The sequence below is a fragment of the Furipterus horrens genome, unplaced genomic scaffold, assembly GCF_987537825.1.
Source record: "Furipterus horrens unplaced genomic scaffold, mFurHor1.1.pri manual_scaffold_11, whole genome shotgun sequence".
Taxonomy (NCBI): Eukaryota; Metazoa; Chordata; class Mammalia; order Chiroptera; family Furipteridae; genus Furipterus; species Furipterus horrens.
In genome coordinates this window covers 50,854,807-50,874,251 of record NW_028327181.1, presented here as the reverse complement: position 1 = coordinate 50,874,251, position 19,445 = coordinate 50,854,807, and the positions used below count along the sequence as shown (strand labels likewise).

General features: G+C 43.1%; 1 protein-coding gene across 1 annotated transcript in view; it reads left to right on the top strand.

Moving 5' to 3' along the window:
- Window positions 1-19,445, top strand: part of DNAH9 (dynein axonemal heavy chain 9) — a 303,753-nt gene that overhangs the window by 65,881 nt on the left and 218,427 nt on the right. The window contains exons 18-20 of the mRNA XM_090290843.1: window positions 8,163-8,385; window positions 8,949-9,115; window positions 17,045-17,915. Coding sequence (XP_090146969.1) covers window positions 8,163-8,385; window positions 8,949-9,115; window positions 17,045-17,915 — 1,261 coding nt within the window. The remainder of the gene's footprint in view (window positions 1-8,162; window positions 8,386-8,948; window positions 9,116-17,044; window positions 17,916-19,445) is intronic.

The window sequence follows — 19,445 nt, the reverse complement described above, 5'->3', positions numbered from 1 at the left end:
GGTTTGCTATTTACTTAGTCATTATCTATAAATTTATGACAGTTTTATATCTTCTCAGTTTTTTAAAAATGTATTTTATCTCTATTTCTTATCTTAGCACACTGGCTGGGACTTCCAGTCAATGTTGCATAAAGGGTGATGACAAGAATCCTTGCCTTATCCCTGATCTTAAAAGGGATACTTTCAACATTTCACTACTGAGTATAATATTGGCTGTGAGTTATTGTGGATTTCCTTATCTGATTAAAGAAGGTTCTTTCTGTTATTAATTTGTTAAGAGTATTTACACAAATAGATATAACATTTTATCAAGTACTTTTTCTAATTTCAGTAAGATAATTATATTTTTCCCTCAAAATGTTAAAGTGGTGAATATATTATTTGCTTTCTAATCTTAAACCAACTTAGCATTACTGAGATAAGCCCAACACAAAGTATTATCTTTTTCCAATATATTCATTGGCTGATTTTGTTTGCAGATATTTTGTTTAGCATTGATGCATCTATGTTTGCAATTGAGATTGGCCTTCAGTTTTCCTTTCTTATACTGGCTTTGATCTTGCTCCGTGGTTTTGCTAACTTCATAAAATGAGTGAGGAAGTAATCCTTGTTTATTCTCTGGAAGAGTTGGTGTAAGGTTGAGATTCTCTGATCTTTAAAAGTTTGATTTAAATTTCCTACTGTGCCATCTGGGCTTGGTATTTTCTTCCTGGCAAGATTTTTACCCATAATATCTCTAATGGGATACCAAGGAATATAGTAAGTCATATTTGTCTAGAAATGTATACATTTCATGTAAATCTTCAAATTATTGTCATAAAATATGTGATATGTTCTTAGCTACTTAATCAATATAGAATCTGTGGTTATATCCCTCTTCTCATTTCTACTCAATTTCATTTGTGCTTTCTGGCTTCTTTCCTTGATTAATCTTGCTGTAAATTTACAAAGAACTATCTTATGAACCCATTGATTCTCTTCATTATAATTTGGTTTCTGTTGCAATAATTTATTCCTCTATGTTTATTATTTCCTTCTATTTTAGGAATTTATTTTCTATTCCTTGGGCTGACTTAAGATGGATTCTTTGTTTCTTCATGCTGAACTCTTTGTGTTTTGGAATGTAACACTTAAAGCTATAAGTTCCGTTCTCAGTTCAATTTTCCTGGTATGTTACAAGTCTTAATATGCAATATTTTATTATAATTTATTTTTATTTTTATTGAATTTATTGGGGTGACATTGGTTAATAAAATTATACAGGTTTCAGGTATATAATTCTCTAATACATCAGCTGTATATTGTATTATGTATTCACCACCCCAAGTCAAGTCTCCTTCAAAAACCTTTAGTATCCATTACAATGTATTTATATATTTTTAACTTTCTGCAGATGAGGTCTTCTAGTTATATTTCTGTCACTAATTTCTAGTAATTGCACTGCGGTCAGAGACTGTGATATGTGCATTAATAAGCTTCTGAAATTTCTTGAAGCTTGCTTCATACGTTACAGTATGGTCAGTTTTTATAAGTGTTCTATGTACCTATTTGAAAAGAATGTGTATTTTGTACCTTCTGGGTGTGAAGTTTTGTACATTCTTCTGTGATCAAACTTGTTAATTGTTTTATTCAAATCCACTGTATCCTCATTGCCTTTCTGTCTGCTTAATTCATCAATTACAGAGATAGTTGTGTTAAAAATCTTTCACTTTGATGGTAGATTGTGAATTTCTCCTTGTAATTCTGTCACTTTTTTCATATATTTTGATGTTATGTTATATGAGCATACCGAGTTTGATTTTTTATATCTTCCTGGAAAATTGAAACTTTTAGTGACGTATTAAAGATCTTCTTTATCACTAGCTATATTTCTTGTAGTAGTCTGTTTTGTCTTATACTAATATAACTAAACCAATTTCTTTTGTATGATATTTTCCCGGTGTCTCTCATTTTATCCTTTGGCTTTCAATCTCTCCATACCTTTATGTTAGGAGAGATTTTTATAATTGGCATAGGACTGAATGTTTTATCTGTCTTACTATTTATGTTGTAAATGGAGGGTTTTGTTTATTAACATCTATTCTGTTATATTTGGATTAATTTCTACCATTTTGTGTACTTTCTATTTATTCTTCTTTTCATTATTCTTTTCTGCTTTTGGCTTGAATGTGATTTATTAATATTTTGTTTTCCTTTTTCTTATTCCACTTTTTCCCTTCTGCTAATTTGGGTGTCATACTAGCTCGGTCTACTGTTCTAACAGACACCATATCTATTTTAATCAGCGTCCTTAAAAGGAGTAAATGTTATCATTATTGTTACTCTTCTCACAACCAATACAGAGACTTTAAAATAGTTTGATCTCAAATGTTCATCCATCAAATTACATTCTATCATTCCCAGTAATTTCAGTTCTCTATTATTTATTGAAAGTCCACAAATTTTACCTTATTTTTCTACATTTAATGTTTATTTAAGCTTACCCACCTAGCTACTTATGTCTTTACTCATTACATCTTTCTACATTACAGACCTGCTACCTGTGGTCTGTCATTAAAAATTCCTTTGATGAAGCCTCCGTGGAACTCTCTCATTCTTCCTTTGTCTGAAAAATGCATGTGTTCTGCCCATGTTCTTGAAAACATGGTTTTGTGGAAGAGAGAATTCTGGAATAATAGGTATTTATTGTGAGTCTATTGACAGTATCATTCCACTGTGTCCTGCCTCCCATTGCTGCTACTGAGCAGCCAGCGATCACCTCCTGGCATTTGTTTGTTTGTTGGTTGGTTGCTTGGTCGGTTGGTGGTCTTGTTGTTATTATTGTTGTTCTGTGTAGAAATCTGTCTTTGCTCCGAAGCAAATTTTAAGATTTTCTTTGTTCTTTTTGGTAATCTCCCGTCTCACATTCACATGCCTATGTGAGAGTTTCTTTATATTAATTCCATCTGAATTTTGTTGAGTTTTATATTTTGTGTCTTTCAACAATTAAAGAAAATTCTTATCCAGGATCACCTCAGAGAAGGCTTCTTGCCCGTTCTCTCCATATCCAGAACCTCTTATACTTTCGCTGCCCTCAGTGTCTTTTAACATTTTCATACTTCTCAGTGTTTTGATTCCCTGCACTGCAGTTTGAGTATCTTCTCTTTTATCCCAGTGCTTGATTCTCTTTCAGCTTTGTCTGAATCTGCTGTTTAATCCATCCAACAAGCTTTACATCTTAATTACCCTCTCCATCTTGGGGTCTTCTCTTTGGCTATTTTATAATTTTGCTTGGTCATCTTTAAACCTTCTTTACTCAAGTTTTTTTTTTTTTTTCAGATTTAATGTGTTTTATTGATTAAAATATTACATTTGTGCCAATTTCCCTTCCCTCTGCTCCCCTCCACCCGGTGGCCCCCCTCCCTCCAGTTGTCCCCCCCTTTTAGATTATGTCCATTAGTTGTGCATACAGTTCCTCTCAACCTCTCTCCGTCTATTCCATTCCCTCCTACCATGATCCCCAATTCCTATATCATCTCCCTCCCTCTCCCCACTCCCCCTCCCTGTTGACCTCCCCCCAATATGCTTCCCGTACCCACAGTTCCTTTTCCACTCTCGTTGCCTGTTTAGTTTGCCTTTGTTTCATCTCCCTAGCTTCTGTTTTTTAAACCAGTCCCTTTAACATCTCATATAACAGTGGTTTGGATCTAATGAACTCTTTCAGTTTTATTTTGTCCTGGAAACACTTTCTCTGTCCTTCTATTCTGAATGACAATTTCGCTGGATAGAGTATTCGTGGTTGTAGGTTTTGGATTTTCATTACTTTGAATATTTCTTGCCAGTCCCTTCTTGCTTGTAGGGTCTCCCTTGAGAAGTCAGCTGATAGTCTAATTGGGACCCCTTTGTACATAATTCTTTTCTTCTCTCTTGCTGCTTTTAAGATTCTCTCTTTATCTTTAATTTTTGACATTTTGATTATAATGTGTCTTGGAGTGGTTCTCCCTGGGTCCAGTCTCTTGGGAACTCTCCTTGCTTCCTGGACCTGCAAGTCTATTCCCTTCCCCAAGTCTGGGAAGTTCTCCTTTATTATATTTTCACTCAATTTTTCAAGTTCTAGTTCATCTTCCTCACTCTCTGGCAAACCAATGATTCTTATGTTGGGCCTTTTATAGCTGTCCCAGAGGTTTCTGATCCTCTCATTGTTGCTTCCCATTTCCTCTCGCTGCATTGGTTGACTGCTTGTTCCTTCTCCATATTCCAGTTTGTTGAAATGAACTCTGGATTTTTTTTCCTCACCATCTGTCTCGTATGTGGTTTTGTTCCTTTCGTTATGAATGTTTTTCGCTTCTTTCTTATCTTTTTCCTGCTCTTTTGTGAATTCTGTAAGCCACCTGATAACAATGGCCCAGAACTGAGCCTCTGACAGGTTTCTTATCTGTTCATCTGTCAGGTTCTCTATCTGTTGCCTGGTGAGTTGTGTCACCGGGATTTCTATAGTCTGCCTCATTTTGACAGATGCGTTTTGTTTTCTTGGGCTGGCTATAGGGGGCAGTGCCTGCGTACGCGTCACAAATCAGCGACCGGCGCCTGTCTGCGACCTATTTCGCAGCCCTGTGGTGCTTTCTTTGGGGGCGGGGGTCCAAGATGGATTCACACAGTTATTCAGCTAGGAGACCGGGATCCGTCCTCCCGCCCCCCTGGGCCTCACTGTTCAAGGCGATGCAGTGGCTGCTCTCCCCAGCGTTGGGGTCGCGCACCGCCAGGGGCTTGACTGCCGCCGGGATTTTTCACCGCCCCGCCGCTGTCTCAGGTGCGACCGCAAACAGCACTGCCCTCTTTAACTCTTACCTGCCCAAATGGCACCGCTGGTTTATAACTTCATATGTTGGGCTTCCGTGTAGTTTTATTTTCTGGAATTTCTAGTTATCCTTTGTTTTGAAGTAGTTGTATTCCTCTCTAGTTGTAGAGGGAGACCTAGCGTGTCCGTCTAAGCCTCCATCTTGGCCAGAAGTCCCTTTACTCAAGTTTTTAAGGCTTCTCTTTTATTTATCCATTTTGTAAGTTTTATAATACATTTATCGGAGGATATTCTAAAGAAAAGTTTTGATTTGTCAGCTTAAAAACGGTTTGTTTCTTCATGGAATAGATTAAAGTTAACATAAAGGCGTACAGAAAATTGGTAGCTTCTTTATCCTGGAATTGTCCATGATCATAGCACAGTACAATCACTTTCACTTTGCTAAAACACATTAAAAGCTTTCCTCTTGAATTTTGTCATTTCTTAGAGTTCATCATTCAGTACAAAGGTCCTTACACTATGACAGATTCTGGGCATATTTGAAGAACCCCTGAAATTGCCTCCATTCCTGACTCTAAAATAATGCTGAATTTATACTTGAACTTAAGGCTGGGTCAATGCAGGAGCTGTCACCTACTGGGTCTATAAGAGCTTGTCCAGGCTTCTGGAGGGTGATTCCTAAAGAAAACTTTTCTGTCTAAGCTGGTAGATCATGCTTAAAAGGATAATAATGTTACTTGTCTTAGTCTGTCCTGAATTGATGTCCAAAAAACTGCAGAGATGGCTCTTTCCCCTGCTGTGTGAGTCAGGAGAAATGAAACCAGGTGCTTAAGCAAGAATTCTTTCTTTGTCCTTTAAATATATTAAATATTGTTATTTTATGTTCTGTACCTGAATTCCAATATCTAAAATCTTAACAGGCTTAGTTTTGCTGTTTCTTCTGACTCCTACTCACAGTAACTTCCTTCCTTACATATTTTTTGACTTTTGATTGTAAAAAAAAAGAAAGAGCAGGTCTGAGAAATGTTATCTGGGGAACTCCTTTGAGGACTGGATTCGACTTGCATTCCTCCAGAAAGGATTTTTATTTCTTTCTACCAGTCATCAAGGAACTCTTCCAACCCCAGACCAATTGTACTTTAGCTTGCCCAGGGGTCCACCGAGTGCCCAGATTAAAGCAGGCAAGTTTCCAAACTGTCCCTTTCTGTGCAAGCACGTTTATTTCTTGTTCATCTTATGGTGTTGCAACTTCATATTAGCCTCCTCACCTTATGTGGGTATGAGGCTTAGACATACCTGTTCCTCACATGCCATACAGCAATCAAAGTAGAAGTTCAAGGTCTTCAAAGTTCTGTAGACACTATTACATGAGAGCCAGCTTTGACTGTTGCTTAGTTCTTGCTTTCAACACATTTTTCAGTCTCTGGAGATTCCTTAATTTCATGTCACCTTAGTGATGCATTTTAAAGTTATCTTGAAGTATTTTTAGTCGTTTTAGCAGAAGGGTTTTCCATGTTATCGTGTATACCAGACAGCTAGAAACAGGAGCCGGCAATTCTCCACCTTCCTCGGCAGTCAGGTGCTTTACTAGACCATTCCGCTGAAGCCACTCTTGTCAAGACCACCACTGCCTTTCTCGTGGCTGAGTCCTGTGGTAACTGTCAGGCATCACCTTACCTGTACCTCTCTACAGGATTTGGCACAACTGATCACGCTCTCTTTCCCAAACAACTTCTTTCTTTGGCTCTCAAGACACCTTACCTTCCTGGTTTTCCTTCCAGCTCTCTGGCCTTCTTGCTCTCCTTGGTTGAACTCATCTCCTCTTCTAGACCTGAGAATATTAAAATTCCCGAAAGCTCAGTCCTGGACTTTCTTCTCTCTCTACGTTCTATCCTATCCAACCCAACATTTTAAACCCATCTGTGAGCTGATGACTACCAAGTTTATACTTTTACCCTACCTCTCAGGAACTTAGAATTACGTTCAACTGCCTGATAGGTATCTCCCTTAGGTGTCCGGTGTCTGTGAGGCATCTCAAGTCTACCATGTTTAACACTTATTTCTCTCCCCCCAAAAACTAGTTTCCCCAGTTCTTTCCTGTGTCTTTAAGTGGCATCAGCATTTACCCTATTGCCAGGAGTCTATTGATTTCTCTTGTTCCCTCACACATCTCCCCCAATCCATCAGTGGATCCTATTGGCTCTGTATGCAAAATTATCTTGACTCAGACCACTTCTCGCATCCACCATCCAGGTCAAAGGCAACATCTCCTGTCACCTGGACACTGGTGACCGTCCCTAAGAATGCCCCCTCTTCTTGTCTCCCCATCACCAATGCCGCCATCACCATCCCCACTACCCCTGCCACTTATAAAACCTATTCTCTTGCAGCTACAGATCTTTTGGAAAATATAAACCAAGTCACATCATTCTCCTCCTCAGAATTCTCATGCTTAGAATAGCGCCTTTTCCCACGCTGCTCCTCCTATTTGGAAAGTTTTCTGTTTCTTTCTGGGGCTCACTCCTTCACATCACTTACATTTTTGTTCAAATATTCCTTTAGTGAAAAAGCCTTCACTGACCACTCTGTGGAAACCTGTCCTGTTCTTCACCTCTATCTCCTTATCTCATTTTATTTTATCTAAGTTTCCTCTTTACTTTTCCCACTAGAATATAAGCTTCATCGGGGCAGAGCCTCCGTTTACCTTATTTATCATTCTACCCTCAGAACCTAGAAGCATGCTAAGGCTCATAATAAATGCTCACAAAACAATGTTAAATTAAAGAATAAATTCCATTTAATCCTCGCAATAGTCTGTGAGATAGAAATGATCTTTCCAGTCTCATAGATGAGGAAACTGAGGCTCAGAGATGCTCAGTGACTTGACCATCAGTTACACATCTTGTGTCAAAATCAAATCCAGATGTGTATGATTTTAGGAGCCACCGTATTTTTTATTTTCCATTTCTTTAACTTTTCACTCTGAAATAATCTCACAGTTACAACAGAAGTTGCAAAAGTAACACAGAGAGTGCTCTTTTACCGTCCTTCCGCTCTCCCAGATGATAACCTCCTGTATGACCACAGTGCAGTTATCCGAACAGGAAGTGAATATCGATGTGAAACGGTAACTATTCATATCTCACCAGTCGTCCCCCAGATGTGTCATGTCTTCCGAGTCTCCTCCAGCACAGGGGTCTTGGCCTTGTCTTTCATGACTGACACTTCAGAAGAGGGCCAAATTCTTATCACCACAGCAGAGTCAGTGCAGAGTGCTGGGCACAAGGAAAGTTTTCCACCAGAAGGCTGTGATTGTCGGGAAATAAATGCGTCTTCCTTTTGAGGAGTGGAAGGAAAATGGCTCCTGCTCTTCTGTTTTGCTCAGTCTGGCAGACCTTGACATGTTTGTGAAAAATAGTGAGAGCATCTTGCTCAAGAAAGTCGAAAAAGGAGACTTCGAAGGACTGGTTGAGCTCATGGGGCACCTTCAGGCCCTAAAAGCACGGCAGGGCAGCACTGACGGGATGTTCGAGCCCTTACAGCAGACCATCGACTTGCTGAAGACCTACGGGCAGGAATTGCCGGAGGCAGTGTTTAGGCAGCTGGAGGTCAGTGCAAATAGGGGGAAAGTTTCAGGGTTCCAGGGTGGGGGCGTGGGTTTAAGTAAATGAAAAACGAGGCTTGGTGATGGCCCAAGGTCCACGCTTCGGAACTATACGTGTAGTGTATGTGTAAGGCTAGCGCATGCTTGAAGCACAGTAAGTATGAAATAATGTGATGCTGGAGATATACAGGAGAATTAAGATATATAAGTGTGTCATCCCCCCCCACCCCCCCGGAATTAGGGATGAGTCCACTTTTTGATTCAGAGAAAGAAAGCAGGTCTGAGGAACGTTAATATGTTGCGAGGAGAAATGTGGGGCACAGAAAAAAATCCCTGCACTCCTGAGAGTATAGAAAAGGGCGAGGGTCACCAGGCGACAGGTTAGGTCAGGGAGAATGGTGTTGATGGAAGCAGGAGACAGTTAGAAGAGGTAAGTCGAGGAAGTGGGGTTGAGAACGGCCCCATGACACCAGGACACTGTCCCATGGCGCCAGAGCAGAGAGCTTCAGGACTGTGGGGGCCGGGGAGCACAGTGTGGGTGTGACTGCACCGAGGTCTCCTTTGCAGGAGCTGCCTGAGAAGTGGACCAACGTAAAAAAGCTGGCCATTACCGTGAGGCAGCATGTGGCCCCCCTGCAGGCGAGCGAAGTGACCCTCCTCCGCCAGAGGTGCACGGCCTTTGAGGTGGAGCAGCAGCAGTTCCGGGAGCGGTTCCGCAAGGAGGCCCCCTTCAGGTACGGACCCCCCCTTCAGGTACAGACCCCCCCCTTCAGGTACGGACCACGCTGCTGCCGCTGCCCTTACCCTCTTCCCGTGGCAGCCTTTGCATCACTGGCGCTCTCTGCGTGGTACTTGTGTGTTCTTTTAGGGCATGGGCCCCAGTCAGCCGTCTCCCTGCCATTCCGGTCCATAGGTTAGAACACGGTGCTCATGCGGGCAGAGTCCTATCATAGCCTGTGTGAGGTGACCAAAGGCTGGACAAACACTCGGCCTTAAAAAAGGCTAGAACCTTCTCTTCCTCTTCCTCCTGGTCTACAGAGGGCTTTAATGTGGTACAATTACTAGAGGTTTTTTTTTTTTTTTTTTTTAAATGAACTTGACATGTAACATTGGGTAAATTTAGGTGTACACTGTGTTACCTTGACACATTTATTATTGTAATATGGTTGCCGATGCAGTGAATTTATCACACTACATAATTATAGTACAATATTATTGTCTATATTCATTATACTGTGCATCAGCTTCTGTGGCTTATTGACAACTCATGACAAGTCTTTTCCCTTAAATATCATCACTCTTATCCCCACTCCCATTGCCTGGTACCCACTATTTTACTTTCTGTTTTTTAGAGGTTTAACTTTTTAAGAATCCACTTATAAGTGATATAATATAGCGCTTGGCTTTCTCAGACTTACCTCACTTAGGATAATGTGCTAAAGGTCCACCCATGTTGTTGCAGACGGAAGGGTATCCCTCTTTCTCTTGCCTGAGTAATAATATTTTGTTATGTATATGTTTCACATCTTTTTTATTTATGCCTTCATTGATGGGCATTTGGGTTGTTTCCATATCTTGGCTATTGTGAATGATGCTGCAGTAAACACAGGAGTGCTTATATCGCGCTGAAATCCTGTTTTCCTTTTCTTCTGTTACATAGTCCGAAGTGGCACTGCTGATCCTAGGGTAAGTACATCGACTATGACGTTTTTGAAGAAACTCCATATTGTTTTTTATAGGAGCTGGAACTAAAATGACGAGGTTTTTACTAAATCATTAGTATTCTAAGTTCTCACCTACTCCTTTTGGTTTAAATAAATGGCTGATGGAATTTTAGATAAATTTGGAAGGCATTTTGGTAGCCTAAAAGAAGGATTTGAGTTGAAAGGTTTACTTCAGGGTGTGCTTTCTCTACTTAGTAATGCTCAGACACCCCCCTATTCATGATTAGGCCTCTTTCCATGAACAAAACAACTGTAGGGTGGGCAACCCCACTCTCATGTGCACACACATGCTCGGGTTCCTCTCCCAGAGGCCCCTCCTTTGGAGAAGATGTCTTCCTGGGGTGGCTCCGCATCCACCGCTCAGCACCAGGGGCTCTGCCCAGGAGAACACACTGGCTCTGAATGGTCCTGCGTCCGCTGATGAAGTGGGTGCCCTCCCCTCACTTCAGTCCAGGATCCGCTTTCTGTTTCCCAAGCTGAGCTTCTTTCTGGCTCTCCTCTGTAGCTTTGGATAGACAGACAAACTTGGAAGTCTCCAAACTTGAAAATACCCTGTGTATATGGAGGCAGGAACTTTTTCATTTTCAAGGGTTACTTACCCACAGAAATATAATATTGAGAGATACAGGTTAACGTAACAAATGAAACCAAAACCCCCACAACTTCATTGGAAGGAAATGTAGCATAATGGTTAACTGTGTGGACTTGGGGTCAGGCTGCTCAGTGTCTGCTCTCAGCTCAACAACGTACTGTGTCTGTCAGGGAAGCTACTTCATATCTCTGTGCTTCAGTTTCCTCATCTGTTCAAAAGGGTTAATAATACTTCTCACCTCAATAAGGTTGCTGACAGGATTAAAGAAATAATCTTTGCAAGTGTTCGGCACCCGACACTAGGGTGACCGATTATCCTGGTTTTCCTGAGGGTCTCCTGGGTTTAACTCTGAAGGTCACACATCTGGAGAAGCCCCTCTGTTTCAGGCAAACTGGGACTGCTGATCACCCAAACTGGCACACAGTAAGGACCTACCTATCCTTATTATTTATTCATCAAACATTTACTGAGCAGCTACTACCTCCCAAACATTACACTTGTGGCTATCGAGAACAGGATGAGTATGTTAAGAGTTAGGGAGGGACACATGTATAAACCATGCTTAAGATACAAACACAACATAGGACTCTAAAGAAGCATGCTGACATTTTAGCTGCACTTTAGAATCACCTGGGGAGCACTTAAGACTTCCAATGTCCAGCCCTGGCCGGGTGGCTCAGTTGGTTGGAACACTGTCGATAGACCAAGCAGGTTTGATTCCCACTCAGAGCACATACCTGGGTTGTGGGTTTGATCCCTGGTGGGGGCACAGATGGGAGGCAACCGTCAATGCTTCTTTCTCACATTGATGCTTCTCTCTCTCCCTTCCTCTGTCTCTCAAATCAAAAAATATCCTCAGGTAAGGATTAAAAAAACAAAAACTTGGAACATCCAGCCTCCTTACAAACCAACTAAATAAATCAGATTCTCTAGGGGTGATGCCTGAGCATCCGTATTTTGTGAAGCTCCCCAAGTGGTTCCCATGTGCAGCCAGGATACAGACTGCTGCCCCAAGGGGAGTCACTGGTTTCCCTTTAAGCAATCATGCCAGGGCCTGGGACCCCAAACGAGTTTGTATCCTTGAGAGTAATTTCCTCAAGAGCTGTGCCCTTGTTCCAAAGAAGCAGCCATTGCTCCAAACATTTGTGCAGCTCCATCGGGAACTTCTTTCAGAGTCTGAGGCACATTCTTTTAGGCCTCCTTAGGCACGCAGCAGGACTTTTGAAATTCAACACTGATCATGCAGAGTCAAAGCTGATGAGGGAGCTGGGTTACCAAGCCAGGCAGTCCTGCTTCGTGTTAACAACCATCACACTGACTGCAGCAGCCGTAAAAATAATGACACTAATATTTCTGCATCAGCTGTCTCCTAAGAAATCTTCAAGAAAGGAATTCCAAAGATGTTTAGTGAAATATCTTTCCAAGCAGACTTCAAGACTGCTTGAAAGGAAACAGCAATGCATTTACTGGTGTGTTTTTGAATGTCTGTTGGAAATCTGGTGTCTCTACCTCATTCACAGTGACATCGTGTATGTGTATCGATCAGCTGGTGTTGTTTCTTCATTTGATAGCTGCATTGTTCTTTCTGTCTTAGCGCTTGTGTCTGCTGGCTCTGAGGATATAGCTACTCTTTGCTGGGTTTTACAAATTCACATCTGGTAATTTGACATGCAGATGAATCTTTGCAAAAGAATACTTTGAAAAGAACTGCTCACAGCAGTGTGGAAAACCAAACGTTACCGCAATTTTGAATGCATTTCTCTTCTTGTCAAGAAAACCATCAGGACTAGAGCAGAATTGTGGATTTGTTGCTGAAGGGAATCTTAGTGCGTGTCAGCTCATGTTTTTTGTTTCTTAGTTTGGCGTTTGTGAAAGTATGTGTTTAAAATTTTTAGGCACTGTATGTGGCAAATGATTGAATTCTGACTCCTTCACTTTTAGAGCCTTTACGAATTTCTAAAATGCAGACCCTGGTCCATTCCTCTGGGAATGCAAGTTCCTGTTTCTGATTAGATTATAGGTTATGCGCACATGGATCTTGTCTTTGAGGAGCAAAAAGAAAGTGAGTGTCTCATTAAGCTCCTGCAGTCTGACAGGTGCTGGGTGAAGTGAGGGTGCTTGGGTTGAGATTCTTCATGTCCAAGTCAAGCTTTCCTTCCTCCTTTAGTTCTTAACTCTAAGCTGTGTCAGCATATTCTTAACTGAGCTCTCCTGCTTCACAGCGGTTGGCTCCTCATCATGCTCAGATTTAAGAACTTTCCACAGATATTAAAATTGGAGACTAACTCTTCCCTTTGAGTGAAGGGAAGGCTTCATTCGTGCTTCTAGCTGCACTCACTTCCTCGTTCTTCCTGACCTTGAGCAAGGTCTTCCTGACCTTAAGGAATGATGCCATGACACAGTCTTACCCACATCAACACTGAGGTCATCCGGGGGTTTCTAAACTGAAGTGCTTGACCCTGTGAGCTCCTGCTCAGCGGAGACCACCAATGTTTTCAGCTTCCTGGCAACCAGATGCTGTGCACAGCTGGGAGAGTATTCTCGGAGACCTTCTCCACTGGCTGTTGTCCTGCATGAGAACTAGAGAAAGTGAGACTTTCCAAAGAGCCCAGTGTCGCAGGCATGAGGAAAGAGGACTCTGTCTTGCTTGCAAGTGTCCGTTGTCGCTTTGATAGCTGGAGAAAGACCTATGTTAGTCATTACATCTCCCAGGGACATACTGTATCCTAAAACATGCTATTAGTTCAGCTTGACCATGTTCTTCCAGCAAATCTGACTCAGTCACCTGATTCAGAATCCATAGAGCAGAAGAGGTTCTGGTCTTAATAGTGGAGTTAGCAAAGAAATGATGTAAGTGCTAGGATTTTAAGATAATACACATTCCCTGACCTCAAAGACTTACAGCCTCAGGGGCAATTTCAAAAATGAGTAATTAGACATGCTCGTTAGGTGCCAGCTTTAACCCCCACAAAGAAGGCAATTCATACCTCTAGCAGATGTTGCTTGGGCCAACAGGCAACTGAAAATTAGCCGTTTGGAAAAAAGAGATGGGGTGGGGGCAGTGAAGAGATTCTGGGCAAGGAGGCAGAATACACAAAGGCGCAGAAGGATGACAAAGCTAGGAAAGCTGGAGGCCTGCACGTGTGCATGCTGGAATGCAGGGTGTGGGGATGAAGATGGGGGTGGTCCACGTGCCCGGGTTCTGTACATGATCAGCCACTGAGGAGTCTAAATACCATGTGCTTGTGGCCATGGAGAACGGAATAGGGGGTGGTGGTGTGGAATAGACTCAAGGCCCGGTGCTCCATGGAAGAAGAGATTTGAGAGAGACTTGGGAGGGAGAATCAGCAGAACTGACTGCGTATGGGAGACGAACAGGGAGGAAAGTCACGCATCATTCTCCACCTTCTGTTCTGGGCAAGTAGCTGGAAGGTCTTGTTTCACTGCTCGCTGAGACTGGGGGCCCCCGAGCGAGAAGAACTGAAAGGTCACGGATTCAGGTCGGACTTGTTGAGTGTTAGGGTGCCTCCGGGGTGTCAGGCAGAGGTGTGTCATCATTCATTGTATATGCAGGGATGGCACAGAGATGAGCATTTACCAACTGCCAGCCTCCCAACAATTAAGTAACTTATTCCGCTCTCGCTGCCTGTGCTCACATCTGGGTCAGACCTGCATCAATCATTTTCCTAAGATCACATACACGAGCACCATATTTCCATTTCTCTTAATTATAGTTTTATTCACCCAGACTTTCAGGCATTTCTCTTTTAGATTAAAATACTTTTGCATTATTATTTTAATTTCAAAGACTTACTACACCCTTTTCCCTTCTATTACTTTCTTGTTCTCAGACTGTATTGCTCCCTCAGGGTTTGGAGAGCTGCTTCAAGTTTATTAGGCACATTAATCAGGTCCAGGTAGTTCCTGACAATTTGCGCTATAGTTTTGAAATGGGAAGAGGGTTACCTGCCCTTGTGTCTAGAGGTTCCTTTCACTCCTTAGGCCAGATTAACTTTATATGTGCTCAACTACAGGAAATGACTGTCCACAAGTTTAAACTATAAACAAAAATTATGACGCAGGGTAGATAAAATTTGGAATAGGTTTAACAAATTATCACCTCTTACAAATATTTGGTTAAGAATGTTCATAAAGGCTGAGGAAAGACTGGTGAGAAAGCTCATTCTTATCTTCCCTAATCAATTATTCCTGCATCAGAGTCCATTAATAAATTAAACAAAAGATGGGCTTTTAGAATGTTGTCTAATTGAGTTTATACTAACATCTAGAGGCCATGTTCACTTTTCAGGTTTACTCCAGCTGAGGTGAGAAGTAGAACATACACATGCCAGCAATGACCTGAAGATTAAGCAGAAGGGCATTTACGCGTGGTGGTTTTTCCCAGTAGACCACTGGCCATGAGGACGTTACCTTTCTTTCCTTCCAGGTCTTTTTCTCCTGCTCTTACAGGGGAGCAAGCCCCTTGCCTATGAAGACAGAGGACCCTCTACGGCTCTGGTAACTCCAGGCTGTGTTTTGTTCTGAAACAAAATTAGACCTTTGAACGAAAGAGATGTGGAGAATTATGAAGGCATGTGATGATGTTCAATCTCCTACTTATAAGATGTAAATCCACAGTCACAGTGCATAGGCCAAAAGCTACTTTGGGCCTTTGGGAGCAAGTGCTAATTAAACATAGCAAGCATCAACGTTAATCTGACACTAATTTAATGGTATGCATAACTGTTACTGTGTTGCCGGATAATTTGGCTTCAGTGGTGAGCAGTGCAGGTAAATAGCTGTACTTAGGATTACTTCCCATCCATTCAGTCGAATAGTTCCAAAGGCAACTGAGAGGGGATGCAGTTCAAGAAAAAGAGTTTCTAGGTCATTCTCTTCCTTTTTACCTCCCCTCTGTACCTCGCCAACTAATGTGTGTGTGCACACACACTTGCACACACACACATTAGATCAGAGGAAATGGCCGATCCTCCAGTCACTCATTTCCTCTCCTTGTCGCCTTGGTACTCTAACATATGACGTTCTGTTCTGACCTTAGAGGAGCGCAGTATCCACGCTCAGCCACAGTATCCTCACTCTCTAGCCCTCCAAGCGCACAGAAACAGGAAGCCTGAGGTCAGCGAGGGGGAGAGAGGGTTAAAGGCGGGTCAGGGGAGAAAAATGAGAGGCTCCTTGAGTACATGGGTTCCGGGCTCCCCTGACCAAAGAGGGGTTATCTGCCCATGTGGGTTCCTTTGCATGTGCGTTTCTTCTGCTGGAGTAGAGGCTGTACCGGAGACACCAGTCTGGAGGGGTAGCAGCATTAAGCAGGTGGACCCCTCGGAGGATGGGGAGCAGTGGGTGTGTGCCATAAGCATTGGAGGCAGGAGGATGAGGAGGCGTGAATGCCAACTGTAAAGCTAGACATAGTGCTTATGGGAGCCAAGTGCAGAACCAGAGGCTGCCCCTGGGTGCAGGAGGGAGCAGCCAGGGAGGGGAAGGGGCAGTTCACAGGCGGCTTGGCAGGGGACTGTAGGAGATGAGGAAGTCTGCCTCGGGGCATTAGCGACTGTATAGGCCTTGGTAAGGGCTTTGTGTTCAGTCTTCAAGGGCTTCTCAGACTTGGAGACACTGTTGTCCGGAGGTGATGCCAACCTTCCGATAATGACACCAACCTGGCACATGGGAACCACCAGGGAATTTGAAAAATGCCCTTCCCTGGGTCCCACCCCCAAAGCTTCTGATGTAATTGAACTGGGGACAGCCTGAGCATGGCCATCACCCAGCGTTTGCAGGGGATTCTAACTGCAGCTAGACTGAGAGCCACGGCCCAGGGGAGCGGTGCCGGGAGGTGGCGGGGGGGTGGGGGTCAGGGCTGGACTTCTGAGCGCCAGCTCTCTCACTTAAAGTCTGCCTACTACTTGTAGCTCCTGGAAGGAGTTTGGCTTCACAGCATCTACAGTAACAAGGTGATGCTCTTTGTGTCAAGTAGTGGGGAAGCCGACAGGTGGGCAGTCTAAAGGGGGCTTGAACAAAGGGGTGTTACCCTCTACACCTGGAGGGGGAAGTTGGGGAAAGCAGAGGGTGAGAGAAGTATTTTTGTCTTCTCATGTGTCAAGGAAGGATCCAAGCATGATGTTCCTCTGGAGCTGCCTTTCTTCCAACTGGTTGTGCTCGCCCTGTTCCAACCTACCCTGAACGTCTTTTTTTCTCCAGGCTTTGGGGGAGGTCACTGCTCTTTGCTGAAACACTAAGCATCTGAAGGTTTGAGCTGGTGTTACTTTGGTGATTCTAGGAAACGGGTGCCTGTCTGCTCTACTTAAAAGTGAACATGCTGTGTTTTGTAGGTTTGATAGCACCAACCCTCATCAAACGCTGGATGCCAGGCACTGTGAGATCCAGGAGATGGAATCCACCATGACCTCCCTCTGCGATGCCGCCAGCTTGTTTGAGGTCAATGTTCCTGACTACAAGCAGCTGAAGCAGTGCCGGAGGGAGGTCTGCCAGCTGAAGGAGCTCTGGGACACAATCAGCATGGTGACCTCCACTATCCATGCCTGGGAGACCACCCCGTGGAGGAATATCAACGTGGAGGCCATGGACTTGGAGTGCAAAAGGTTTGCCAGGTACCTCCGGAACCTGGACAAGGAGGTCCGGGCCTGGGATGCATTCACGGGCCTGGAAGGCACCGTGTTGAACACCCTGACCTCACTGAGGGCGGTGGCCGAGCTGCAGAGTCCGGCCATCCGGGAGCGCCACTGGAGGCAGCTGATGCAGGCCGCAGGCGTGAGCTTCACCATGGACAAGGGCACCACCCTGGCACACCTGCTGCAGCTCCAGCTGCACCACTTTGAGGACGAGGTCCGGGGCATTGTGGACCAAGCTGTGAAGGAGATGGATATGGAGAAGATCTTAAAGGAGCTGCAGACAACCTGGGCCGGCATGGAATTCCAGTATGAGCCCCACCCACGGACCAACATTCCTCTGCTGCGTTCGGACGAGGACCTCATCGAGGTTTTGGAGGATAATCAGGTCCAACTTCAGAACCTGATGATGTCCAAGTACGTAGCTTTTTTCCTGGAGGACGTGTCAGGCTGGCAGAAGAAGCTGTCCACGGCGGACGCTGTCATCTCGGTGTGGTTTGACGTGCAGCGGACGTGGTCTCATCTGGAAACTATATTCATTGGCTCTGAAGACATCCGGGCTCAGCTGCCCCAGGTACCTGCGGAGGAAACCCTGCTTCCCTGTTTCCTTACCTGAGTCAAGGGAAGGGCACCCAGTTGCTGCTCTGCACAGCTGCTTGGGCTTCACGTAAAGGCATCTCCAACGAAGATGACCTTACCGGGCACCAGACGTCAGGCAGGGGGAAGAGAGAACGTGAAATGCACACAAATCACTTTGTTCACAGATGAGCGGGGGGAAAAGGAGGAGCTGTTTTTAAAAAGTAAATACAAGAGAGGAGATAAAAAGTATCATGGCTGCAGTTAGGGGTGAGCTGCTCCTGGGTCACTCCACAGATAATTACAGTGCAGGCAAAGGCTAGAAGGGGAGCGTCCTTCTCAGGCAAATTCTGGTTCCTTCTCAGCGGTGAGCCGTTCTGTAAACCTTTGGCCGGGGCCGGATGATAAATGCCTGTCTCCAGCTAAATAGAGAACAATGAATTTCTCTAAAATATGTGTTCTCATTACTTCCTTCCCTGTGGTTGATTGCCTCTTGTCCTAATGATTGTGCCATTACCTTGCTTGCCTCTCTGTGGACTCTTAATTCATTCAAAAACTTTTTTTTTTTGCAGACTTTTTCTGTATCTCTTCAGCACAGCAAGTTCTTTGCTTACACATCAGTTGGATTCCAAAATGTAACATGTTTTTCAGGCTTTGCTGAAAGGTTAAAGCACGTTTCATTAAAACATTATATTTACCAACTCATCTCATGAAAGCGTATGTAATGCAATAATGCAGATTAAAGGTTGTACATCAGGAATGAAAAACAACAGAAAACAATTCTGCTATAGCTGTTGTAATTAAGCCAAATTGAACAAGCCAGATTCTATTTATCTCCAATGCTAGTGATTGAGGAAGAGCAGGTTTAATTAGAAGGAGGTAAAGACACAGGTGGAGACTTTTGCAGAAACTTTATGGGAAACATTTGAGAACTTTCAATTAAACATAATAAAGAATTAGTCTCATTAACTTCTCAACACGGGTTTGTGTTAAAATATGTAAAAATACATTAATTTCCTTTGTATTAGCAAAGCAATAACAGACAATTTCAAAACAACAAAATCAATCATAACTTTACACTCTGACTAGTTAGTAACTACTCACATTCATTATGAATATTTCCCAACTTTTGTTCACATATATACATATTTTTACATGATGCTTGGTGTAACTATAATTTTTTATTCAGCTCTTTTTATTCAAGCATTTATGCTAGATGTTTCCAATACTTCTATAACCTTGAAATTCTTTCATCTTTGATTGCAACAAAATATCTCATTGAAGAATCATAATTTACTCTAGCCTGTCCTCTTGTTTTTAAATCTTCTTAGGTGAGAAATAGGTATGTATTTCTGAGGTCTGGGTCAGACTGGGCCATCGCGGGGGGCTGGGGTCCTAACTCGCCCACTTGCAGCTGTGGACTTGTGCAAGCTACTTAACCTCTCTCTGGCCTGCTTTCCTCCTATCAATTAGGAAGTTAATTAAAATAGCATGCATAGCACATACCATTATGATTGTTGTGATGTAA